The 25,001-nt window shown below is 38.7% G+C and overlaps 1 protein-coding gene across 1 annotated transcript in view; it reads right to left on the reverse strand.

Annotated features, from left to right (window-relative positions):
- CDKL5 (cyclin dependent kinase like 5) overlaps positions 1 to 25,001 on the reverse strand; it is a 145,061-nt gene that overhangs the window by 41,349 nt on the left and 78,711 nt on the right. Inside the window, exons 4-8 of the mRNA XM_054695903.1 lie at positions 18,788 to 18,833; positions 8,849 to 8,985; positions 4,505 to 4,625; positions 3,490 to 3,549; positions 1,728 to 1,818 (exon numbers count right to left, since the gene is read on the reverse strand). Of these exons, the coding sequence (XP_054551878.1) occupies positions 1,728 to 1,818; positions 3,490 to 3,549; positions 4,505 to 4,625; positions 8,849 to 8,985; positions 18,788 to 18,833 (455 nt within the window). The remainder of the gene's footprint in view (positions 1 to 1,727; positions 1,819 to 3,489; positions 3,550 to 4,504; positions 4,626 to 8,848; positions 8,986 to 18,787; positions 18,834 to 25,001) is intronic.

The following is a 25,001-nucleotide window of genomic DNA, read 5'->3' on the forward strand; positions in this document are numbered from 1 at the left end:
AACAAATAATATGGTTCTTCAACTGGTGCTTGGCATTTAATTAGCAATATTCAATATGGCACAAATTAGTTGGAATCCCCCATCTACTTTTGGTAGCTCCCACGCATCTCTAAACATAACCTCAGTTTTCTGACAGGTATTATTAGGCAGCAAATGCACTTTGAAGTTTCACAGTAAGGTTGTGATTAGAATGAACTCATTAGGGCCAACTTACACACAAGACTATTATAACAAGTCCTTCTACCATACCTGAACCCTCTAATAGGGTCCTCAGAATTATCTATTTCATAGTCATTTCTTCCTTGGCTAATACAGTTCAGCAAATTCAAATTCCAATCCCTCCCAAAAGAAAATGTATTATTCAACATGCCAGCGAGTCCAGGTAAAAGTACACAGAAGAACAAAATCAATCCCGAATCCAAGCTTAAATTCTAAAATCTATTTGTACAAAGAAAAATAAAGAGACCCACCAGCATTTGTTTCCCATGATAAAGCAAAGTTTTAATTTCAAAAAAAATAACGAAACCTTTCAGTAACTGAAACTAAAAATTCCTACAGGCTCTAGGTCAGCAGTGAATCAAGAATTACCACCATGGGGCTGGTAGATACCAGGAAATCAATTGTTCATATCAAAATAAACCCTCAGTAACTTAAATATACAGTCATTATGATCTTTAGAATAAATAAATAAATTTACATATAAATTATTATTTATATATTTTATATAAAAGCCTCTTTTAAAAATTAAATTTCTCAGATACATGTAAAGCACACTAAAGAGATGAAACCTACAGTTCACACACTGGTCATCATCAGTACCATAGCTAACTGTATTTGTAGAGTGTGCCTTCCTTCTCCATTCTTGGATGGTCCCAAAGAAGGCAATACAATCTACAGAAAATAAGAAAATACTATAGCTAGGGTAAGTAGGGAATTATTAATTAAACTATGTGGTGGAGATCAAGATGACAAAACTCCTTCTTAGGCACTGAAGTTAAAACATATTAAAAAGGAAAAAATAACCTTATCAGAAGACCCTTTTATGTATTTGTTGAATGAATGAATAAACTAAGAGATAAGCCAGAATGTCAAACTCTGTGGACATCCACCTTCTTAATGAGGAAGGTTATCAGCAAAGATGGTGGCAATCATCCCACCCCATCCCCCATTCTGCCAACTCCTCCCTTCAAGAGGTAGAATTTATTTCTCTATCCCTTGAGTCAGGGTTTGACCATGAAATATGCTTTGTCAATGAGGCGGAAGTCATGCAAATGGAAGTTTGAAAACTCCTTTGCTTGGGGGCCTGCCCTTCTTGTTGCAGGGAATTTTGTGAACCAAACAATGTAAAAAAATGAACAATGATGTAAAAAATATATAAATAAATTATTTTTTAAAAGTGAACCAGCCTACCCAGATGACAAGGTCTCATGGGAGAGAGGTGATTGGTCTGTCCCAGTTGAGTCCCCTAAATCAACCAGGCTCCAGATGACCTCTTTATTAACAGTAGCTACATGAGCAACTCCAATTGAGATAAGCAGAAGAACCACCAGCTGAACCCAAGTCATTGTCTTTCCCAAATTGATGGTACCCAGAATTGTAAGCCAATAAAAATGGTGCTTGTGTTATGCCATTGAGGTTTAGGGTAGCTTGTTACACTGCAATTAAACTGACATTCAAGGACATGGCGTCAGCAGATATCATTCTTTCTATTTTAGAAGGTAACTCACCCAAGTAAGAGTTCAGGGGACCGATACCACCTGGTGGCCACGTATTCTGTATAATTAGCATTATTGCCTTCTGATAGATTCCGAGCAAAACCTGAAAGACAGCAGAGCCCAAAGGTTTGAAAAATAATTTCACCTTGAAAAATATTTTAGGGCCAGTAATATTTTAAAGCATCATCATTAAAAGAACATAGTAACTGCCATTAAATGGGCTGCTTATTAATAGTGTCTACAAAGTTAGTCCAGTGTTCATGTCAATTAAAGCCTTTAATGTACTCACTACAAAAGCAGTCTCTCCCCTATACTAAAGGAATCTGGTTTTGAAGCCTCATGTTTTTACAAGTATTCAGAGCATACTTGTGCCAGTTCAAGCTGTCTTGTCTTCTAAGAAATGCCAGACCAGGGATATGCTTTTCCTGCTACTGACACTCTACAGGCATCTCCTTTGTATATAGAAATGCTTTACAAATTTCATTAACTTTGGAACTTAAGCAAATCTCCAACCCATGGAGTCATGGATGTGTGGTAAAGGGAAAGTGAGGAGCAGAGTCTCAGTACTCGGTGGTAATCACAATTATGGATAAGAAGTCAGAAATAGATATTATTCCTGAAAATCATAATGCTCAGCAAATGCTAAAAACACCAAGATCAAAATCTTTTAAACACAGTGTGTAGTATTTTTTTCTCATTCACCTAAGCACTTACAATGTTTAGGATATAGCAAGCCTCTTCTTAATAAAGTTCCTCATCATAAAGCATGAAAAAAATTAAGCCCTGTAAAACATTTTCTTCAGGCACGCAGGTTCATGATAGTATTCAAATTCTTTGAAGATATTGAGTAAAAACAGCTACACATGCTTCCAATTGCCACACTGGACAAAATTGGCCACTCCACAAACTGAATTCTTAGAATGTTTCTCTCATTTGTGCATTCCACGCCCTAAGGACTAATCTAACTTCTGTCTATTATAAGGAGATACACTTTCATTTATATGTGGGGACATATATTATAGTTGTGATTATATCTGAATATACGAAAAAATAACATTTTTTAAAACTCAAGTGATTTTTCACTATATGGATTAGGCAAAAGTACAATTCAAAAAGTAAGTCATGACCTAAACACCTTATTTTGTAACTTTAAAACTTTTCTGAATTATTTTAATATAAATGCTTAATTGTACCTAATACAGTTCCATATATATGGGAGACTCTTTTTCTACTGAGAGAGAGCTTAACTCAAAAGCTTCTATATACTCAATCAAGAGTTGGAATATTATACATCAATCACTAATTTCATTCATTGAACATTTAAAGGGAATAAATGGAACTGTTCTAAAACTTTCTTTTGACCTATTATATAACTATTGCACAGACACAGCATATGTGTGTTTTTATATTGGCATATGATTATGCCTAAAATAATTTCTATCAACATTTAAGAAAATATTTTATCCTTCTCAACTGGAAGGTCATAATGATTATTATTTCCTAGAAAATTCTAGTGCTGGGTTCATGAATACACGCATGTATCTGTTTTAAAACCTCACTCAACAAATACTATATAATGGATTTTTTAAAATAGATGATACTATATGGAAAAAAGAAAAAGAAGTGCTTTTTCAGTAATTAATATTTCAGCATATGACCCGATAGAATAGTCTACTTCAAGTTAAAACACACAAAAAATTTTGAGTACATCTGTGAAAGCTACCTATATGTTACATCAATTCTGTACTTACAGAGTCAATTTCTCTTTACTTACCAAAGTCACACAGTTTCAAAATATCATTGTGGCTGATTAAGAGATTTTCTGGCTTTATATCTGGAGTATCAAGATTAAAAAAAAGGTATTAAAAGATGTTCCATATACCATTTGATGACTACAACAGCACCTTATTAGAAACACCCAGAGTAATTTATTAGCATATCTTATACTGATACATAAAAAGCGTATTCTTTTTGAGAAACATGCAGACCTAATTTCAAAAATATTTTTACCTTTAAATCTTAAAGGGGTTAATCAGATCTCTGAAAGGAATTTAAGAATTAAAAAGTTCCAAGGAACTTTTACTTCATCAGATACTAATAATACAGTTTTTGAAGACAGAAAATAAAATGCATACTCACAAAATACCTTAAAAATACATATGAGAGTTAAGTAGATAGGATTGTATTTATTGGAGGAAAACATACATATAAGATACATTTTCTATTATGATTTTCTGTATAATTTCTATATTTACATCTCTTAGCTTCTTTGTGGAGAACACTATTGCAAATGTGAAGCTATACTGGATGAGTCAAGATAAGACTTCTCATTTTTTCCTATGTATCTTTTGAAGATGTGGTAGGAGTTAAGAAATAGAAAAACACAGAAAATGCAGTTTAATTTCCTCTTAGGAGGCATGTCACAATTCTATTTTTTTTTAAAGTACCTATCACCTATATTATATGGCAGAGGTAAAAATGGAAAACAGGACAAGGTAAGAGTGAAATCTGTAGATTTCAGTATCATGGTTTCTATGATTAATTCACAACCACTGATTCATTATACACTTAACCAAATCACAGTATCACTATGGAAATGTAGCCACATCAGTTCCTTATTAATAGCCTTAAACTATAGTATAGACTATTATTCACTGTACTTTCAAAATGTACTTAAGTGAAATGTCAATGGCTACAAAATATTAAGACAGTGATGTATAAAATATTTTATTGTTAACTTTTGTTTGGTGTTTTCATTAGTATTTTCATTTCAAAAACCCCATACTCACCTCTATGGACAATATCATTCTTATGGCACCAGTGAATAGCTTTGATTAGCTGATAGATATAACTTTTTACTTTCTCAGGTGGAACTCCATTTGGCATTTCTTCCAGCAATTCTAGCATATTCTAAAAAATAATAGGGAGCCATTAATTTCAAAAATTAGGTATACCCATCCCATAAGTCATACATAAAAAAATTTAAAAGGCATCTTGGATGATAATTCACCCAATACATAGCATGCATTTGTTTTGTTTGGCTTTCTATCTATAACCTTTTTCATGCTGAAGCAGGATATTGTATTAAATCAAGGTTCTCTTTTAAGAGAAATTCCATTTTTACTGCTCCCTAATGCGACCCTAAATAATAACCCTGTACAATTTTCACTCTCCCTAAAACCTTTCTGTCATAGTTTTAGAATAATTTTAAGGGAAAAGCAATTGAAGTAGTGATAAAACATTGTCATGTATTAGAGCAGGAAGAGGAGAAGGGGAAAATAGTCATTATAACAAAGCGCATTGCAGAGCTTTAATAAAACCTTACAATATAAAATCAAGCCTTGAAAATATTTCTGGGAGACCTGAAAAATATTCTTAAAACAAAATGATCCCGAAGATTAGATGTGATCAATACATTTAATATAAAAATTAAAACAGGCCAGAAAGAAAATTAAATAAAAATTCACAATAGTATTTCAATAAAAAATGTTTTTAAAAAGAAATGATATGAGGCCAATATTTTTATCAACTTTTAAATTCACATAAACAGCCATAGAATTTAGAAATATCTAAAATACAGGCTTGTCATTGAGGAAACTATAATTTGATTGTGGAAGTGAGACATGTACTTTTCAAAGTAAGCCAGAAAGACAATATAAACAACCAATAAGTATTATAGGGTTATTACCTATCTAGTACCCTCATCAGTAAAATTTCTGTATCCATTCCTCTGGTTTCTATATATACATTTACAAAGTATGGGTATGTATGTGTACTTCTGTCAACCTGTATATTGCATCCTAAGAAAACATGAATTGCTTCCTTTAGTAAAATTATACTATAAGTGAAATCACAAATGTTTAAGAAAAAATTCATAGAATCTAAACAAACCATTTTTTTTAAAGAATGGTACACAAATATACTTGTTATCACATAATGAGTTTATTATTGCTATTAAATGAATTAATAGTATTTTAATATTGCTCAGTTTTGACTTCTAATATGATACCGATCAAACTCACATAAATAAAAAGATTGAGGGTTTCCAAAAACTTTAAGTGTAAAGGAGTCCTAAGACCAAAATGTTAGAAAAATCACTGCACACTAATATAACTCACAATTTTGTTCCCACCAATCAAACTGTAAGCATACAAATATGTAGTTTAATAATCAAATAGATGATATAATCCCATACCTATTTATAAGAAATGCATTTGTTATTTTAATATAATGAAATATCATCTAAACCAATGAATATTTTGAAAAAAAACTGCTACTAAAAAACCAGAACTGAATACTTAGGAAAGAATTACTAAAGGAAAATAGCTAAACATATCGTCAGCTAATCAAATGTGACTGAAACAACTATAAAACCAGCAAAGGACATGCAGAAAAGGATTCTGCATTGAGATTGCTTTTCAAGGTTGTTTTTTTGTGGGGTTTTTTTTTGTGTGTGTGTGTGGGACCCTCCCCGGCAGCCGGGAAATGAACCAGCGCTGCAGAGGCTGTGGGCAGCCTTGCAGCCCAGCTCTCAACCGCTGCACCACCAGGGGAGGCCTCCTTTTCAAGGTTTTTAAGCTTTTGTTTCACTGTAAAAGAAGCTGACACAAACTATTATAGTTGATACATTATGGGAATGATGTACACAAGGAAGACCCATCAAAATTCCAACCAGAAGATCAACATTCAAAAAAGGCCTCAATCCTACCTCCAAAGAGTAGTAAATGAACATATTGATATGTTTTATTTAATATAAAATAAAATGTTTCAAGTATATATCCATCATTTTAAAAATGATTCTCTACTAGAATAGCCTGTTTCAATTAACAAATGCATAGGAGGTCCCAAAGGCACAGAAGGAATAAGAGGGCTTTGTAATGTAGAAACTAATTTGTATCTCTCATTTCACATTCAACTCTAAATTCCTTGGTGGCAGAGAAAAATGTCTCCCAGTATCCCTCCTTTCGTTACTCCACAGCAGTACAATTTGTATGGGGATGCACAGGTACCAGCACGAAGAGCACATTTCCCCTCTGCCTTACAGCTAGCATGGCCATGCGACTAAGTCCTGACCATTGGAATGTGACAGCTGCAGCCTGCTTGGCCTTAAGGACAAGGGCAACATCTCAGGAGTCACAGAGCAAAAAGACAGAAGCTGGGTCTCCGACTGCTATGGAGCACAGCTGCTATCCCTGCACTGTACTGCACACCTTTGGAAATGAGTAAAAAAGAAACTTCTATTTTGGTTAAGCCACTGCAATCCCACATCTCTGTTACAACCCTCTAGCTCTTAGAGCATCTTTCTCCTTGCCCTCTTGAGGGTCACTGTCAATTGTCAGATGTTGCCACTGATGGGAGGGTGTGATGGCCGCTTTCCACTGAAAAGCCACAGGACCTGGGCAAGAAGGGTCTAGGGGGTCAGGAGACTGGAGCGCTGTGGCAGCTCTGCCACTTGCCAGCAGAGGGTCTCAGACCCACCAAATGCCTGATACACAGAGGCGATTTCTCCATTTGCTCATGCTAAGTTGTTATTAATCATCAACAATCACCACAAGTAGGACAGAAATAAAAAAGAAAAACTGAAATAGATCAGTAAGAATTTTTTTGTTTGACAGTGAAAACTGTAAACTGCATGATTATTTTTGACAACTGAAAAATTAAGAGCATCTGATTCTGGAGCAATCCTTTTTCATAACTTTTTTTTAAATACCAAATTTTAGGTTTATTTTGGTGGGGGAAGGTTCCTTAGGGGAATGCCTAAACTGACAAAGAAAAGGAAAACTAAAAACAGATTTTTGAAAAGAAGCATAAAACAGTGTCTTAAAATGACAAAGAGCCTTATAATATTTTTCAAGTTTTGTTATGAAGTTACAATATATTTTTAATTAGAGAAATAATTTGTGAAGACTGAATGAGTTCAAAGCCACATTCTTGGGAGTCATTTTGGCAACACCACTTCCACTCAGTCAGGTGCTGGTGGCAGTACCCTGTCATTGGTGACATAGGAAGCACCTAGGAACTGACCTCTCCAGACTTGATCTTCTCTAGATAATAATATAGGAAATCAGCAGGAGCCACCTAGTTATTCATCAAGGAAACCTCTAAAAGGTCCATTGGAATCCAGTTTATTCTACTCTTGTTAAGGCACTTTTAAGTTCTTGACAATAATCAACTACTATAGGGCAGCTGTTCTCCCAGAAAATCCTGAGCATACAACATTGATGACTGTAGTGAACATCTGTTCTTAAGTCATATCATTAAAATTGTCATTAAGAAGTTGATTTAAAAAAAAAAAAAAAGGTGCCCGCAGCCTCTGCAGTATGAGTTCTATCCTGGCCGGTGGGGAGATACCCACATGGCATGGCAGACCTCTCCTGTCTCGCCCGCTGCTCCCCTCAGCAGTGTATTTCAGTCAGCCTGCCTGTTCTGTTCCCCACTCTGTCTCTGGTGAATCCTCTTACCCTCCCACACATCTGGCCTGTACCCCAGTTCTTGTATAAATATTAAAAATAAAATAAAATAAAAAAATACTCAAGCAAGGGTGCAGCCTCTTGTGAACTGCCGGTGCTTTGGGTCTGAAGTGAAAGAAATGTGCTTAGAGGCTTAAGGTGAGGCTGGAGGAGGTAGATGAGACCTGACCACAGAGAAGGGTGGGAACATGGAGGAAAAGAAGAGACGCATGCTGTGAAGAGGCTGCTTCACGAGCCCACTCACTCACCCCGCAAGGTCTAATTCGGACACCCACCCTATGCTTGCATGATGTCACACACATACCTATATCATCTTGTGTCACTACTGCCAGTTTACGTCTCTCTCCCTCAAAGGCCTTCATTAGGTTTAATTAAAATAGGTCAAGTCCAAATTACTTGCTGGACATAGACTGTTAGACTTCAGAAGCCAAATCAATACATTTAAACATAAGATTATCTCTGTACAGTTACACTGTACAAAATCTTTAAAGATATTTCAGAACTTCTAATGATTACGGATGATGTGTTCATTTGTAAAGTATTCAGATGATGAGGCACTGACCTGTCATACAGTCAGATCATTGAGAGTCCTTCTCTGAATGTCAGAAACAGTCCTAAGTAAAAGAATCAGGCAAATCTCCGTAGCATCAATGAATGACTTACTTTTTCAACATATTCAAACACCAAGTACAATTTCCCTCTGCGACGAAAGGCTTCCTTCAACTCCACTATGTTTTCCTGTTTGAGAGTCCGAAGCATCTTAAGCTCTCGTAAAGTCGTTTCCTTGACTTCTTCATTTTCTAGAATATAAACAATAGTGAATGAGGTCAAATTAGTGCTTTTAAAGTGCTGTTCAAAAAATTCCGAGTACACCGAAAACATAATTTCACTTTCCATTTTGAGTCCAAAGATAGAATATTAAATATCATATTTCCTTGTTGAAAGAATCAAGAATAAGGAACTTAAAGAAGCAAATGCTTACTTGACCAGCAGGCACCTAATTTTCTGCTTGGGTTTTCTTTTACAGCACATCCTTGAAGAACATCATTTCATTACAGCGTTGACAAGAAAAAAATGAATCCTGGCCAACGTGGAATTAAAAGATGTTTTTCAAGGACCTACTTTCGCTACATGTCCTTTCACTTAAAAGTCACAGTTTCCAGAACCTATTGACAACGTTAAGTGAGGGCTTGCTATATGCCTGATCGCTAAGTGTTTATGTAAAACAGACTCACAGCGAGGGCGCATGAATGCACTGTCATTTGAACTCTTATGCTACACAATGGGGGGAGAGTTTGAAAGGGTGAAAAGGAATCAGTATCAGTGTGCAGAGGAGTCTCTATTTAGCGTCTCCGACAGTTGACATTTTTAAATTTGGCCTGAAGCTTTGGCTTAAAAGAGCATTTGATTCCTCAGGCGCCATGTGCGTCACTTCGGGGAGCAGAGGTCACGTGCCAGGCATCCACAGGGCATCTCATGGTCAAGTTGCAGGGAATTCTAAATGTCTGATCTGTCTGAACAGCAGCTGCTGTAGGTTCCTGCAGTCCTCCTGTGGCATGTCCATCTGTCCATCCCAGATGGTGTAGCTATACTGGGATGGAGAACTCGCACTGACCCAGAATACCCTTCCACATCATGCACTTCACTCGTGATTACCTCCACAGACACGAGGAAGGGCAGAAGTCACATTAACTCTAATAGGTCAATGGGCAGGAGGAGGAAAGGTAACACACCATTTTAAATGAGTTTTTATGATGGCTTTAGACTTAGCCAGCCAGAGGTGTTTGCATATGTATACACAAGGATACAGGTTCATAACCCCTCACATGGAATTCCAACATCCAAAAAGCGGTCTAAAAACTTAAGGCCTTTTTTGAGTTCATAGCAAATTTCCTTAGAGGCAAAACCTGAACTGATATGAGGCCATTTCTGATCTTTGTTTATCCCACTCAAGCTACTTTCTCAGAGGCCGTGCTTTAGTAATTGTACCTGATTATGGGGTGCTGGAGTAACATGCCCATTTCTACTCCAAAGTCAAAAAGCTATGAATTCTGACACACATTTGGTTGCTGGTTTTGGGTGAGGATCCTAGCTTGAGAGTAAGAATTGTGTGAGCTGCAGTTCAGGCTTGTCTTCAAGTCTGGAGAGGATGAAAATGGAGTTTGAGGATAGAGACAAGAAGGATTTAAGATGGCTTCTAGGAAGAAATGCCTCTTAAGCGAGACACAGAGGGGCAAGAGACTGAATGGGGCCAAAGAGGGAGGGGAAGAGTCTACATGCAGTGGTGGGAGCACTTACTTGGTAGGGTCTTTTCTATCCCAGCTCTGTCACTCACCCCCCATTCAAACAGAGTTTAAAGAGGGACTCTAAGCAAAGCAGGTGCTTGGCAGAACCAGAATATCAAACAGGGAACTTAAGATCAACAATCCTATGTGACCTCATCACCCGGTGAAATGTTCTCCCTGTATCAGCAAGAAAACACATGGAGGACACTGGAGTGCAGATAAGGGGAGGCAGAGAGACACTGCCCAGCAGAAGGCAAGCGCTAGTAGCAGTGAAGGCCAGCAGCGGCGTCAGCAGTGAACCAGCCCACGTCAGCCCACAAAATGGTGAGTGCCACCTGGCAGTAGGGGGCTGCGCGATGTGTGGTCAGGGGACTTCCCAAAGTGGGTCTGGGGACTATGATGGGCCGAGGTCCAGCCAGTCTGCAATGTGGGGCTGAGAGCCAGAGAAGTGCTGTCTTGCACCTGCTCGAACTGCTAAGTCCTAGATAGCTAGAAGGCGTCAGAAGGCTAACCCCCATCTCTGCTCTCCCACCTGGCTCTCAAGGTTGGGGTAATTGAGCTAAAAGCCACCTCTCTCTACTTCATAAGCAGCCGGGACCTTCTCACAAGGAAGTGGTTCAGCAAGAGACAAATGTAAATACATTGGCTACTCGTGACCTGGCCCCTGCCTGCTTTTCCAGCCGCATCTCACGCCCCTTTCCTTCTCTCTCATGTGAGTCATTCAGTTCCCTTAAGAGCCCCAAACTTTATTTTTCAGACTTAGGGGCTTTGTACTTATTTTTTCTTCTTAGAAATTTTATTCTACTACCCGGACTCTTTACGGGGCTGGCTCCCTTAGGATGCAGTTTCAACATCCCTCCTCAAGAGCCTCGTGAGGTCACGAGACCATGAGGCCACCCCCCCTCCCCCACTGGTGGGCATCACAGTAGACTGAGTTTTTCTCTCTCTCACGGTGTTTATTTACGTATGTTTGCTAAGTGGGTTGCCCTCTATGCGTCCATCCAGGAAGACACGTCTAAGTTCTTCTCTCCCGTAGCATAGACCCAGCCACCTGGGCCCACACCTGGCACAGGGGGACAGTATGGCACTGCTTCCTACAGATACGCTCTCTCTGGTGCCCCGAGGAATTCTTGATGACTGTGTGGCTAATTCTTACTCTCTCAGGACACAGATGTGATGGCAAATGGCCCCTACTCCTCTTAGCTTGAGTACTGCTTTCAATCTTCTCTCTCTAGACTTTGAAAGGGCAGTTTTTCAGGCAAGAAGACAAAGGGAATTTGTTTTCCCCTACTCAACTATGGCCCTGGTTGTCTTCTACAATATGTGATTATGAATAATGGAGCTCTGGAAAACCGATAGCACTAAGGGTCAAAAACACAAATCTATTTGATTACTCAGAGCACCCATAAGACCTGCTGGAGCTGGACATGAATAAATGTTGCACCAACGACATGGGCCTTTTGAAGGCATCATTAAGTGAAATAAGAGAAAGACAAATGCTGTATGATCTCACTTATATGTGGAAGATAATAAAAACAAAACAAAATTAGAGATCAGACTTGTGCTTCCCAGAGGCAAGGGTTAGGGGAGGTGGAACTGAGGCAAGATGGTCAAAAGGTACAAACTTCCAATTGCAAGATAATTAAGTACCAGGGGTGCAACATGCAGCATGGTGGCTCTAGCTAACACTGCTGCATGAGATACAGGAAAGCTGTTAAAAGAGTAGATTCTGAGTTGTCTCCCCAAGAGGAAAATTCTATTTTTTTTTTCATTAAATGAGGCTTACCTCATGGAATTTTGGCATTTTGTTACAATACATCGCCCATATCTAGGCTGGCTCTACTTAAGAATGGTGACAGAGAGAAGAGAAACGTATCTTCCAAAAGGAACTTACAAAATCACTTTGCACAGAGTGCCAGAGACACTTGGTTAAGCATGAAGGCTTCTCTAATTTATGCCAGTCACAGGTATTAAAAGTTGAGGTAAGCACGTCAGCCCTAAGATTGCAATAAATGGGAAGAGACATGAAGTGGAATTATTCATTCCCTTAAGTGCAGCAACATGTAGACTCTTCATCAATAGGCATATCCTATTATTTTTGTTTCTCTGAGTACTTTTGAGGTTCCTGGCTTCTCCCACACTTGATGAAAACTGTGGCACTAAAGGGCCACAAGATGGGGGAAAGAAATGCATCTTCCTCTTACACATGCTGCTGTCCTCAGAGGTTCACAAAGTAGCAAAGCTCTTCAGTGAGGCAGTTTTTAAAGAAGATGGCACAGCCCACTGAGATGAACATAAAAATTCCTGCCTTGTAGTGAAATGACCCCTGGGGTTCTTTATGGAGGCTAGCTCATCTAGCTCACAAGAAACCAAGTCGGGGAAGAAGAGCATTCTCAGGGCAGGGGAGGGAGTTTCGGCACACAGCAGACATTGTGCGGAAGGCCGCCAGGAGAGGGCTTCAGAGGCTGAGTTGGATGCCCTAGGATCAGGTCTAGATCTTAATGCTTAGCAGAGTGGAAAGCAGGCCGGAGGGCCTCCCTGGTGGCGCAGGCAGTTGAGCGCTGCACTGTGAAGCTGTCCACAGCCTCTGCAGCACAGGTTCAATCCCGGCCGGCCAGCAAGAATCCCACATGGTGCAGCAGACCTCTCCTGTCTCGCCCGCTGCTCCCCTCAGCAATGTATTTCGTTAGTCTGCCTGTTCTGTTCCCCACTCTGTCTCTGGTGAATCTTCTCGCCCTCCCACGCATTTGGCCTGTACCCCGGTTCTTGTATAAATAAATAAATCTTTAAAAAAAAAAAAAGAAAGAAAGAAAGCAGCCTGGCATGGGTGGAAGACCCAAAACTGGGGTCTGCACTTAAGTCACAGCTAGTGACATATTAGTCATGCAGTTTTGGCCTTGGATTTCTTGGCTATAAACTGGATTGGGTTCTACTAGATGATTCTGAAGGTTCTTCCAATTCTTTGACGTGGTAACATCCTATGTGCCGGTTGATGGACCTGCTCGTCAGGTACCACAGCACAGGTAGCAATTCCGACAGCTACATAAATTATACTGAGTGACGACTAAAATGCAGGGTAGGAAAAGGACATTCATTTAAAAAAAAAAAAAAAACAAACCTAAAGTTGACACCTCTAAGCTTGCCAGCAAGGCAAGTTAATACATATAAGAATCAAGAAGAGAGGGCCTCCCTAGTGGTGCAAGGGGTTAAGCACAGCACTATGAAGCAATCCGCAGTCTCTGCAACATGATTTCGATCCCCGGCCAGTCAGGGAGCAACCCATATGGTGCAGCAGACCTCTTCTGTCTCGCCCGCTGCTCTCCTCAGCAGTGTATTTCACTCAGTCTGCTTGTTCTGTACCCCACTCTGTCTCTGGTGAATCCTCTCACTCCCACAGCTCTGGCCTGTACCCCAGCTTTTGTATGCATAAATAAATAAATCTTTGAAAAAAAAGAATCAAGAAGAGAGATTCACTAAAGTAAAAGAAAACAATTTTGAAGAAGATCGATAGGAGGAGAAGAAAAGCAAAGTTAAGTGATGAAGAGAAAAATCTAAAGATGAGCAGAAATTCTATTGTAATGCTATTTTTAAAGAACTGTGGGCTAGGCAAGAGATCTAGAAATAGCTATAACCTACTTTGTGAAATCACAAACTTGACATTCTTGTATAGCCAAAGAGGGCCCCCCAAATGGACCTTTAAACAGGTATACTGGGGGTAAAAGTCAACTCCTCCTTGTACAAAACCATGGTGGCGGTGGGGTTGGGGGTGGGAGGCATGTTTGAGTCTGGTTGGATTAAAGAAGAAACATCAACAGGACAACTAACAAGGCGGAGGGGTTTGAATGGTAGTGCTGCTTTCATATGTGCTGAAAAAGTTAAGAATCCTTAAATCTTCATCAGAGATGAAGGCCAGGTTAAAAAAAAAAAAACACAATGAAAAATTTATTGAATCATGAGAGGTGCAAACATTCACCAAATCCTGGAGGAATCCCTGAGAGAGATCTATCTAGGACTTTAACAGGAAGTGTGGTGAAAATCCTGGCCAGAATACTCAGCTCAGTTCGCTGAATTCTGTTTCAGCAAGAATTGAAAAGCTTGCTTCAAGGTCTCTCTTACAGAGAATTGAAGTTAAGAGCAAAGACTATGAATTCCTGGTTTGGCTCCTTATGCAAAGTAAGAGACCAGAGTTAATAACTCTGTTCCAGAGGCCTGGATAGAACATTTTCTTATGATAAAGAAGAAATATGTCCATTCCAACAGAAAAATATTTAAAGAAAAAATAAGAAGCAGAATAAGAAGTGCTGCAACTATGATACCAAAGCACCATCTAAATAACATCTTAATTGTGAAGTGCTGATGCGGCTCCGAGTCAGTTCCTTAACACGCACCAAGGCACAGTGGTCAGTAGGGAAGAAACCTTCTACCCGCCTCACCGGTACACTCAGGGAAAGGCTGAGAAGTCCAAGGAAGCAAAAGGTATTTTCCTATCAGGAAATCCAAATGTATGTAAAAAATAAATCCCAGACCACAGAACCTCCTAAAATAAAGGTTGAACAGACAATGTTTTTAACTCTTGTTGGTTCAAAGCTATCTGGTCGAAATCAGTGCCCTGGATTAGTTAACAAAGCGAAGATGGCAGACACATGGATGTGTGTGTGCATCAGAATGATGAGGCAATAGTGACCTGAACATCAACTCTTATTGTACACATCTGGAATTATATTAGGAAGGGTAGGAAAATTAGGCTATTTGAATTAAATTGAGAATTATATATAGTCTGAAAAGTAGCTTTTAGCTAAATTATCTGTATTTTTTTAGTCTATGGTCATTTTCCTTTTCTCAGAAAACCCAAATACTAAACAGAACTAATTCTATGGAATCTTCTGTTTGGTTAGGCACTTGTTGATATTTCTCTGTGGGAACATAAAACTATCAATCAGGGTGGCATTAAAAATTCATTGTCTGAGACTCCACATTAATGATGTTTAAAGATGCAAAAGTCATCAAAACAAGAAAATAATAACTAATGAAATGATTGCAGATAAATATGTCATGCCTTAGACATTCCTCCCTTTTAACAGGAATTTTTATCCCCACCCAATGTGTCAAAGTCTTTCAGGGAGAATCTTAGGCAAAGACACTGACAAATGACCTGATAGAGTTATATCAATTAATAACTGGAGAACAAAAACCCGAAAAGGATGAAGACAGAAAGAGGGGAGCACATGAAAAATGAAGAGAAAACTGACAAAGCATTTTACTATTTTTTATGACCTTCTTTTTACTGTGAAATTCATTGACCTAATCTACAATTTTACTCAAAAATTGCTCTCCCCCAAATAACATTTGATTCTATCATCTAAGAAATGGCACGTAGTTGCTATAACCCAAATTATGTGTTGAATGTAAGAAAAACTTATTTTCATAATTCTAGTTTTATTTTCCCAACTTAAAGTCCCAATCTGGTCATTTACTTACTGTGAAATTTTGGTTCTCATTTTAAGCAGTAATCAATTATCCCAGGGGAATATGGACCTCTCGAATGAAATAGTAGTCTACCATAAATGTAGTTTGAAAAACTTTTTACACAAATGTGTGGATACATATGAATTTTACAAGAAAGTAGGGCAACATCATAATCTTTTAAAGCTTAATAGAAGGTAATATACACTCTCATAAAATATCCTTCATATCATCATTGAGAGAGTACTTGATTAGCTTAAATGTGGGTCAAGCCAAGTTTGAATCCTATTTTAATTTAAAAATGCTTTTACATGATTATTTCATTATCTTCACAAAGATTTTTAAACAGTAGATTTCAAAAAATCACTATAATATCAAAAGAATATTTTCAGAGTGACTGGTAAAAGGGATTAATGAGAGCTATCTGAAAATAAGGGCAATATCATCAAGAGACTCTATTTTTTTTATTATAATTGGCCTGATTGAAATTTCAGATGATAAGCTGATTCAGAAATTAGTGGTTTACATGGGGGCTGAATGAACACCCTCCATACTAGATTATGTACATTTCACGCTCCAAAAGGGTTGTGCACCACACATGCTCCCTGTCTTTCCATTAAGCAGGAACCACTCCAGCAGGAAGAAAAGAGAGAAAAGAGCACAAGATTAACCAGGGAGAAATAGAAAAGAGCAGGAAAGTGTGCCTAGGCTTGGAATTAAAAAATTATGAATAGTTAGCTATATCTTCAGATTCTATCACAAGAATGTTTAGGCATCACTACAAAGAAGTGTGTCTGAAAGCACAACAGCAAAAAAGGTGTCCATCATGAACGCGGGTGGATGGTGATACAACTGGGTGCCAATGAAGTTTGTTAACGGACAACAGTCTGGCAGAGATGAGGGCAGAGGGGATTTACGTCTTGTCAGTTTAGTGAAATAACGGCAGATCAATATTTCCCATATCTAAACTATTCCTGCATTCTGAGATGTCAGAGCTAGAAAACCTCTTTCGCCTCCAAATTATACAAATTCATTTAGGCACTGACTACTTTCTATTCTGTTTTACTGCAATTTATCTACAGGTCTTAATTCTACTAAAAGGTCAAAAGCTTTTTGGAAGTATCTGCACCTGATTTAGTTTCACAGCTCTCACAGCACCTGGCTCAGTGTGCAGTGAATTTCGATACACACTATTGGCTGCTCCTGTGAGGGTATCATAACACAGGTGCAAATGTATCATTTCAACAAAGCTAAGAACTGATATGCACAGGATAGAGATTGTAAAGAAAATGGGACTTTAACAAAATCAATGACATACATGACCTAAACTGCACTGCTTTTCAAAAATTAGATGACGATTATTTTTTTGCTGGAAACTGACGCTCGATGATGTGCCTTACAGGGTGAATACACAGCCAGTAGCCTTAACACCAAAGCAAAGGTTATGCTTTGATCTACTGTCGCCACCACTCTTTTTAGCAGGTCACCATTTGTCTCTTGACCACCTGGGGTTAGCAAAAGCCACTGCTCAAAGAGCTCATTTCCAATGGCCTCATAGTGGGCTGGCCTGGGCCTATTGCTTCCCATTAGATCATAGGTACATCATTTAAAGCAGCACTTTTATTCTTTTAAAGAACAAGCTAAAAGCATTTTATTTAGTGCCTTTCCTATATGGCTACCGAGGCAATGATGGCTGCTCATGTGCTCCACATGAACACCAGGCTTGGCTTACATCAAATACTACTGAATCTAGCACCAGACTTTGTTAGCAAGCCCTTTTCGTTATTAATGGCTGCTAAGTCTCTGAGGTAAGGGTGATGAAACTTCCCAAATCCACAGACTGGTAGCTTACGGTCCTTAATAGAAACGTGCGCCAATGGTCGCAGGCTATGGCTGCTCTTTTCATGCTTCCGGTTATGTATGAATAGGAAACTTTAAATTGATGCTGTGTTGATGCCTCACACCCCTTGAGTACTGTTTATCAAGTGATAGGCTGGGAATCATTAGTGGTGAAATCAATGTCTTTTACACCACAATTATTTATATGACTTTGTATGAGCAGGAAAGAATAGAAGATGGAGAACCTCACATTAGTAAAATAGTTTTGCGACACTTCTGCTTTAGTTATATACAATACATTCTATGTGTAGGCCCTGGGTTAAGAAGTAAGAATATTCTACTGTGGGTCTCTGCCCAAAAAGCTGGAAAAATGTTGCCTGGAACTCCTTAAGGACCACATGTTCTTCGGGGTCAAGTCTACTCGGCTATCTGTGACTGATCAATAATCTAGATTTAAAACCTACTGGAATGCTTTATTTTAAACTTTCTTCCCCAGCATAGGGTAATTTAATACTCCATTTGAAGTGGTCTGGACATGTGGGCAAGGCCTCCAATTAAAAATTGAAAAGCTTTAATTTTCCCAATGAGTTATTCTAAATATAAATCACTCCCTTAATACTGTCTACATTCCACTTATTTTGTATTTCTAACTCTGATTAGGAACCAGAAATAACACTAACCAATATTTTGTGAACCCACAGAGTATGTACTTCAAATCTGTTTTCTTGTTTTAATAATATTTAGAAACTGTAGACAGCACGCCTGCTTCATTTCCGATGTCGGCTGTACCGTCGAATATATTTTTTTCTAATATTTGAATTTTCTAATATCTAAAGATACACAGAAAGAACTAAATGTTTCAAGGCAAAGCATGACAAATAAGCCATATTCATTTTCTGAGAATGTGACTTTAAAATCTCAGTAACAGAGTCTAATCAGCTAGATCCCATCTCTTCCACATTCTATTCAAAAGAACTACAGAAAGAGCATGAATATATGTATATATAAAATATACCTTCACTGTCCTTGAATTTCTTGATTGCCACGATTTCATGCGTTTCCTGAAAAGGAAGAGAGGCAGAAAGAAAGTCATTCTTCAGTGTTTTTCAAACAGGGAATCACAATTGACTGGAGGTATATTCTAGGACATAGTTGCAAGAACTCACAGTGTTCAAAAATAGATCCTTCTTAGACTTTCATTTCTTGGTTCCAAAAGTCTCTTTATTACCATCCTGCAGACACTGCAGGGAAGGAAAAGTAGGGGAGCCACAGGGCGGGGCGGGGCAAAGAGCAGAGATGGTGATAGCACATGAACTAGAACTGGCTAAGTCTTGGGGCTACACAAAAGTGACAGGATGACTGATAACAGACCACCATCTGCATTGCCCTCAGAGACCCAGGGACCCATTTTAATTGAACTTCTAAGACCAGAGAAAAAGCTTCCACAACATTACTTGGGAGTTGCTGGTCACTGAAAGCCTTTTCCAGGTTCCCTACTTCACTTACCTTCTCCTAACAGACAAATCCACTTGTTCACCAGCAATTCTCTAGATTGACGGTCATTTCATACCCAAAGTGGGTTAAATATTTGCCACCCAATACAAATCACCACCTCCCTGTTGTCCCTATTCAGCACTGTAGAATTAACAGAGGTAGTTTGTTAGTATCTACTTTAAAACATCAGGGTTTTTGTTTGTTTTTGGCCTTTTTTGGTAGTAGTAAAGAAAATAAGGGTTGGAAAGGGAATAGAAATGCTAAGGCAGTACCACTAGGCTAAATAATTCATGTCTAATTCTGGTCTATAAAAGGCATTTTAAAACTTTTGGTAAAGTAACTAATATTCTTCAAAGCCAACATGTTATATTTAAAGGTCTCACAAATAGTTCAGGCCTGCTCTTCCTTACTCAAAATGGGTACACTTTCAGATCTATAGAAGCCGATCTTTTAGGAAAACATTGCTTCTACGGTAAAACAAAGGCTAAAAATGGACACAATGACAGGCAACAACCAAGCGGGCAATATATACTTTTCTGCTAAGTTCTTTAGAAAAACAAGGGGACTCGTGGAAAAAAAAAAAATGACCCTTCAAATCATGCTGAAAGACAAACCCTGAGTAGTAGCTATGTCTGTAAATCAAACCCTTTCTGTTTCTCATCTGCCCACTGACAAAAGAGCACTTACTAGATTTCATATTCATGTTATAAGGGGAAACGTTTTACCTGAAAATGTTAGAGGCAGTTGAGGAAAAGATTCTTCTTCTTCTTCTTTTTTTTTTTTTTTTTTTTAAAGATTTATTTATTTATTTATACAAGCACTGGGTACAGTCAGAAGTGCGGGAGGGTGAGAGAATTCACCAGAGCCAGCGCAGGGAGCAGAACAGGCAGAAGGACTGAAGCACACTGCTGAGGGGAGCAGAGGGCGGCAGGAGAGGTCTGAGCGCCATGTGGGACCCTCCTCCGCTGTCCGGGGAGCAGCCGGGGATCGAACCGGTGCTGCAGAGGCTGCGGGCAGCTTTGCAACCCAGTGCTCAATCGCTGCACCACCAGGAAAGCCCGGAAAAGATTCTTAAGGGTGTTACTCTTTTGTTTTTAATGGAGGAAGAGAATTGTAGACTAAAGACAACTTTGGGGTTATAATATTTTTGTATCTTAGCAGACCTTCTGACTTAAACTCAGCCTTTCAGTTATTTTCTGGTATTTTAACTGTTTCATTATTGGGAAGGAATGACTGCATATTCAAAGTGATGTGAGGGATGATCACTAGACTATCAGTACAGGTAGCTCCAGGTAACTCTTCTAGATAGGGACTCTCTCTTAATACAATGACCTCATTTTCTTACCCGGTCCTTTGCAAATGGCTCCCGCTAGTTACCTATCTGTGGCATAATGGAAAGAACGAATTCTATCAAGAAAGTGCTTGAAGCCCAAAGAAAGGGGCAGACAATGTAACAGGGTGGTCCCCAGGAAAGGGGGAGGTTCCAGGTTTCCCGTCCCACCCAAAAGGAGGGTGGAGCTGAGCAGGGAGAAGAAGCTGCAGAGGAGACTGAGGAAGGAAGGAGGTAAGATGGGGAGCAAGAAGGAAACCTGGAAGAGGCACATGGAGCCGAGAGACACGTGAAGAAACCACGCTTGCCTTTTGGTTGTGGACTGCTGACACAGATGTGGGTGAGAGACCCATGGGGAGGTGACAATGGCAGTTTTTGTCTTGATTTGGATTTTGCTTTTTTCCTCCCAGACAAGTCTGGTTGTTTCTGACCCTTTTCTGTGGGTCCCCACGGGAAGATGCTTTAGACTTGCTTTGGGGCCTTGCTTTGGGCCAATCCTGCTTGGGAGGACTTTTACCCACGAGGGGACGGGTAACTTTGGGTCCTTGATTTAGAAACTATATTCTTTGCCTTTCCTGTATTGTTTACAAACTGTATTAAATTTCCTTTTCATTAAAGTCTCATATGTTTTGTGTTGATGCGGCGGATGGCAGAACTTATTTAGAGCAGGCTGGTTTGCGGGGTCTGGGGTGCCCCTCTCCCTGCCCTATAACAACAACAGGTATCAGGGAGAGTAAAACTGCTCACACTTCCACTGAGAGTTGGTCGAGGTAGTACTCTAAATGGAAAGAGTTGCATCCTCTTTTGCATACATCCTAAATGTTAAAACTCTGTTGATTTTATAAAAGGTCTTACTTAGTTCAAAATTTCTAATGATATGACTACACATTTATTTATAAGTAGCTCATTTGTACTACCTTGAAGAAAACAATGCATTAGGTTTTTCCCCCTCTGGTATCTCATAAATAGAATCAATAATACACAACAGTTATCTGGCATGTATACACAATGGAACACTATTCAGCAATCAAAAAAGATAAACTCATGCCATTTGCAGCAACGTGGATGGAGCTAGAAGGAATGATGCTCAGTGAGTAAGCCAGAAGGAAAAAGAAAAATATCGGATGGTTTCACTTACAGCAGGAATATAGGGGAACCAATAAGACATCAGTGTAAAAAAAAATAATAACAGTACAAAACACAACAAAGCAAAAACAGACAATTATAAACCAGAGACATCCTGCAGGGGCGGAGGAGGGAGAGGGGTCAGAGGGAGGGAGGGAGGAGCACAAGGGGCTGAGGTGATGGTGCACGGGTGCCTTGGGGAAGGAAACTCTATGGGGACTGCACCTGAGGGGGTGGGGGGAAGCAAATATTGTTTTAAAATGACAGATGATGTAAAAAATAAAAATAATTAATTTAAAAAAAGAAAAAGAAAAACAAAACAGTTCTCTGAAAGGGGGGGGGACAAATAAAATGAATGTTTATTCTTTTTTTAATCTTTTTGGAATATCATGGAAGTCCTCTTTCCTCAACATACACACACAGTTAACACGGCATATATATTTAAAGAATAGAGTAAAATAGACTACGTTTCAACATAAAATCAATTCAATGTTTAGTTAAAACACATGTAATTAAGGTAGATGATGCTGGAAAGAATTTAACATTCCATTTTTATTTAAACTGCTTATACTATTATAAACTCATTATAGAAATATAAAGATATAGAAAGAGTATAAGAGTACCAGAGGAGTATAAAGAAGAAATCAAAAACTATATAACCCCAGCTAACCTACTAATATATTTTTCTTCCAGTCAATTTTTAGGTGAATGGAATAGTAATATTTTCTTAAAATGGAATAGTAATATTATATATCATGTTGTATGCTGCATTTATTTCACTTGATATTGTATAAGAAGCATTTTGATCTGTTATTAAATAATTTTAAAACTATCATAAGATGATTATTTAACCAGTCTATTGGTTACGGGAATATACTTTAACAGCTGCATCTTTATTTTCATAGATTAAATTCTGTAACTGGGTCAAAGGCATGGATAGTAAAGACTTTTAACAACAACAAAGTAACAACCAAAAATACATCATTTCATAGTTCCCTCCTGCAGTGTATGAAGAATACCCACACCACACACATAACCGACATTAAATACAATGGTTACATCTCCCTCTAGAGGTCATACCCTCCTGGCTTGCCTTTCAGCTGACTAAGCAGATGTCTTTCTTAATCGCTCATCACAAATAATCATTTTCAGAACTGAATGTTGCTTCTAACTCTTCAGAGCAACGTTTCCCTTCCTATGTCTTTGCCTCAGGTCACTCTTCCCTTCCTTTTTACAACTCATCCATACGAAGATAGGAAGAGACCCGCCAGGCCTGGTGTCCAGCAGCAGAAGAGGCTACTCGGGTGGGCTTTTCAGCCACCTGAAACTCGAAGGCAGATTGATGGACCTAAGCTGGATTTCAGAGCCTGGATTGCTAGCCAGCCTTCTCATCCGTGGGCTGGCGGGCCGAGGCTGGATCACCTGGGCAGGCTTTTCTGAATCTGGTGTTTACAGGGTGGTGCTCTGGAACCCATCCTTCCGAGTACATCCTGCTTGCTCCACACCTCTGTTCGCCACACCTTATCAACAGGAACTGCAAATCCTAGAAGGCAACGCCACTGCCAATCCTTCTCTACCTTGGCTGTACAGTACTTGGGCGCCTGGTCTCTGAAGATCTGGCAATACAGGTGCTAATGGTGGTTGGTGGGGCACAGAGAACTCCAGCTCTTGCTGGGTCACACAGCAGTTAGTACCGTGTGATGGCAGCCTGCTTCCAGCCCCAGGGGGCATGTGCCCAGGCCTTTTCCTATCCCTTTGTTTAGTTTGCTCTACTCTGGTTCAGAAGTAGAATAAATAGCCAGATACTTGAGGCTGTATTTTTCAATCTATCTTTCTGGATTTTCCCACGATCTTTGAGCTTTAGCTTCTTAATTTACAGAACTGTTCTGAGTTTTGTTTTTAAGCATTTTCATGGATATTTAATGGAGAGGTAGGAGGTAAGACATGAAGTTTTATGACTGATATCACCACTACCCTGACATACTGCATATAATAAAGATGTAGAGAAAGGAGAAAAATAAATGAAAGATAGCCCTGAAGAACTGTGTTTTAAATTCAATTTATTCACAAAAGCATGGTCTCCACAATGTCTGTAACATGTCACCAGCTATAGTGAGAATGAGCTGCAGAACCTGCTACATGTTTCAGTGTCTTTATTTAAACTATAAGCTAGTTAAAAGCTGACGTTTTAAACAATTAAGGATGTGATAAAATATACATGTAATCCATCAAAGATAATTCCATATTTCACCCTTAGTTTTATTTCAAAATTTGAATTATATTACTTTGGAATGCAACTGGATTCCTGAACTGTACTGCTCCACAGTGAATAAGCTATATCAAGACATTGAATGCTTCCCAGAATAAATTTCTTCAGATGAAATTAAAGAGAATGAAAAATAAATTTTGAGTAGTAACAAATAGAAAACTATGGGGGGGGGGGGCGCCTATATTTCTTCCAATGTTCTCAAAATCTCTACCACTTAAAAAGTCACAACTCAATCACTGAACAACCATCATGGACACCAAAACTTATAACCAAAAGTCACTCCTGCTATGGATTGTCTAAATTGGTTTAGTCTAAGAATTAACTGTCCCTTAAGATTTCGCAAAGCAATCAACTGATATGAGCAATCATACAAATTACTAAGTTACTTTAAATGCAGTGACATGATGTGATTTAATAATGCTCTGGAACCGTGAACTCTCTATACTGATCCCATGTCGTATAAGGAAGGAGCAGGAGCAACTATCTTGAGCATTTCGTTCTGTAATACGTAAGATCCACCGTACATTATGAAACAGAAAAAATACTGATTTTATTTTACTCTGCTATTTATGTATTAAGCCATTCCAAAAGTTATACTATACAATTTATTCTCTAATTACATTCTGAGGAAGTGCCTCCTTGGAAGAATATCTTTATTTCATTACTCAAATAGCAGGGAATACAACTTTGACAACTATTTTAAAATACTTCAATCTGCATTTTATATGCAAATATCCCAACTGTCTAAGTGCTTTCGCAAACTGACACTCCTTCAGCAGGAGCAAAGTGCTACAAACATAGACCCTGTCACCTTTGTACATCAATGTGACACCTGCAATAGTAAGTTTTGTTCTAGGTTATTGTTTTTGTAGGTACCTTTGTGCCAGGCCCAGGCTAAATGCTTCCCATATATTATCTCATTTAACCCTCCCATCACATTCTTAAGAGCATCTTTATCATCATACTCATTTTATAAATAAGGACATTAAGTTTTAATGAGTACTTAATAAT

Source organism: Talpa occidentalis, unplaced genomic scaffold (genome assembly GCF_014898055.3).
Source record: "Talpa occidentalis isolate TD23 unplaced genomic scaffold, MPIMG_talOcc4v2.1 talOcc4.15, whole genome shotgun sequence".
In the NCBI taxonomy this organism is placed as follows: Eukaryota; Metazoa; Chordata; class Mammalia; order Eulipotyphla; family Talpidae; genus Talpa; species Talpa occidentalis.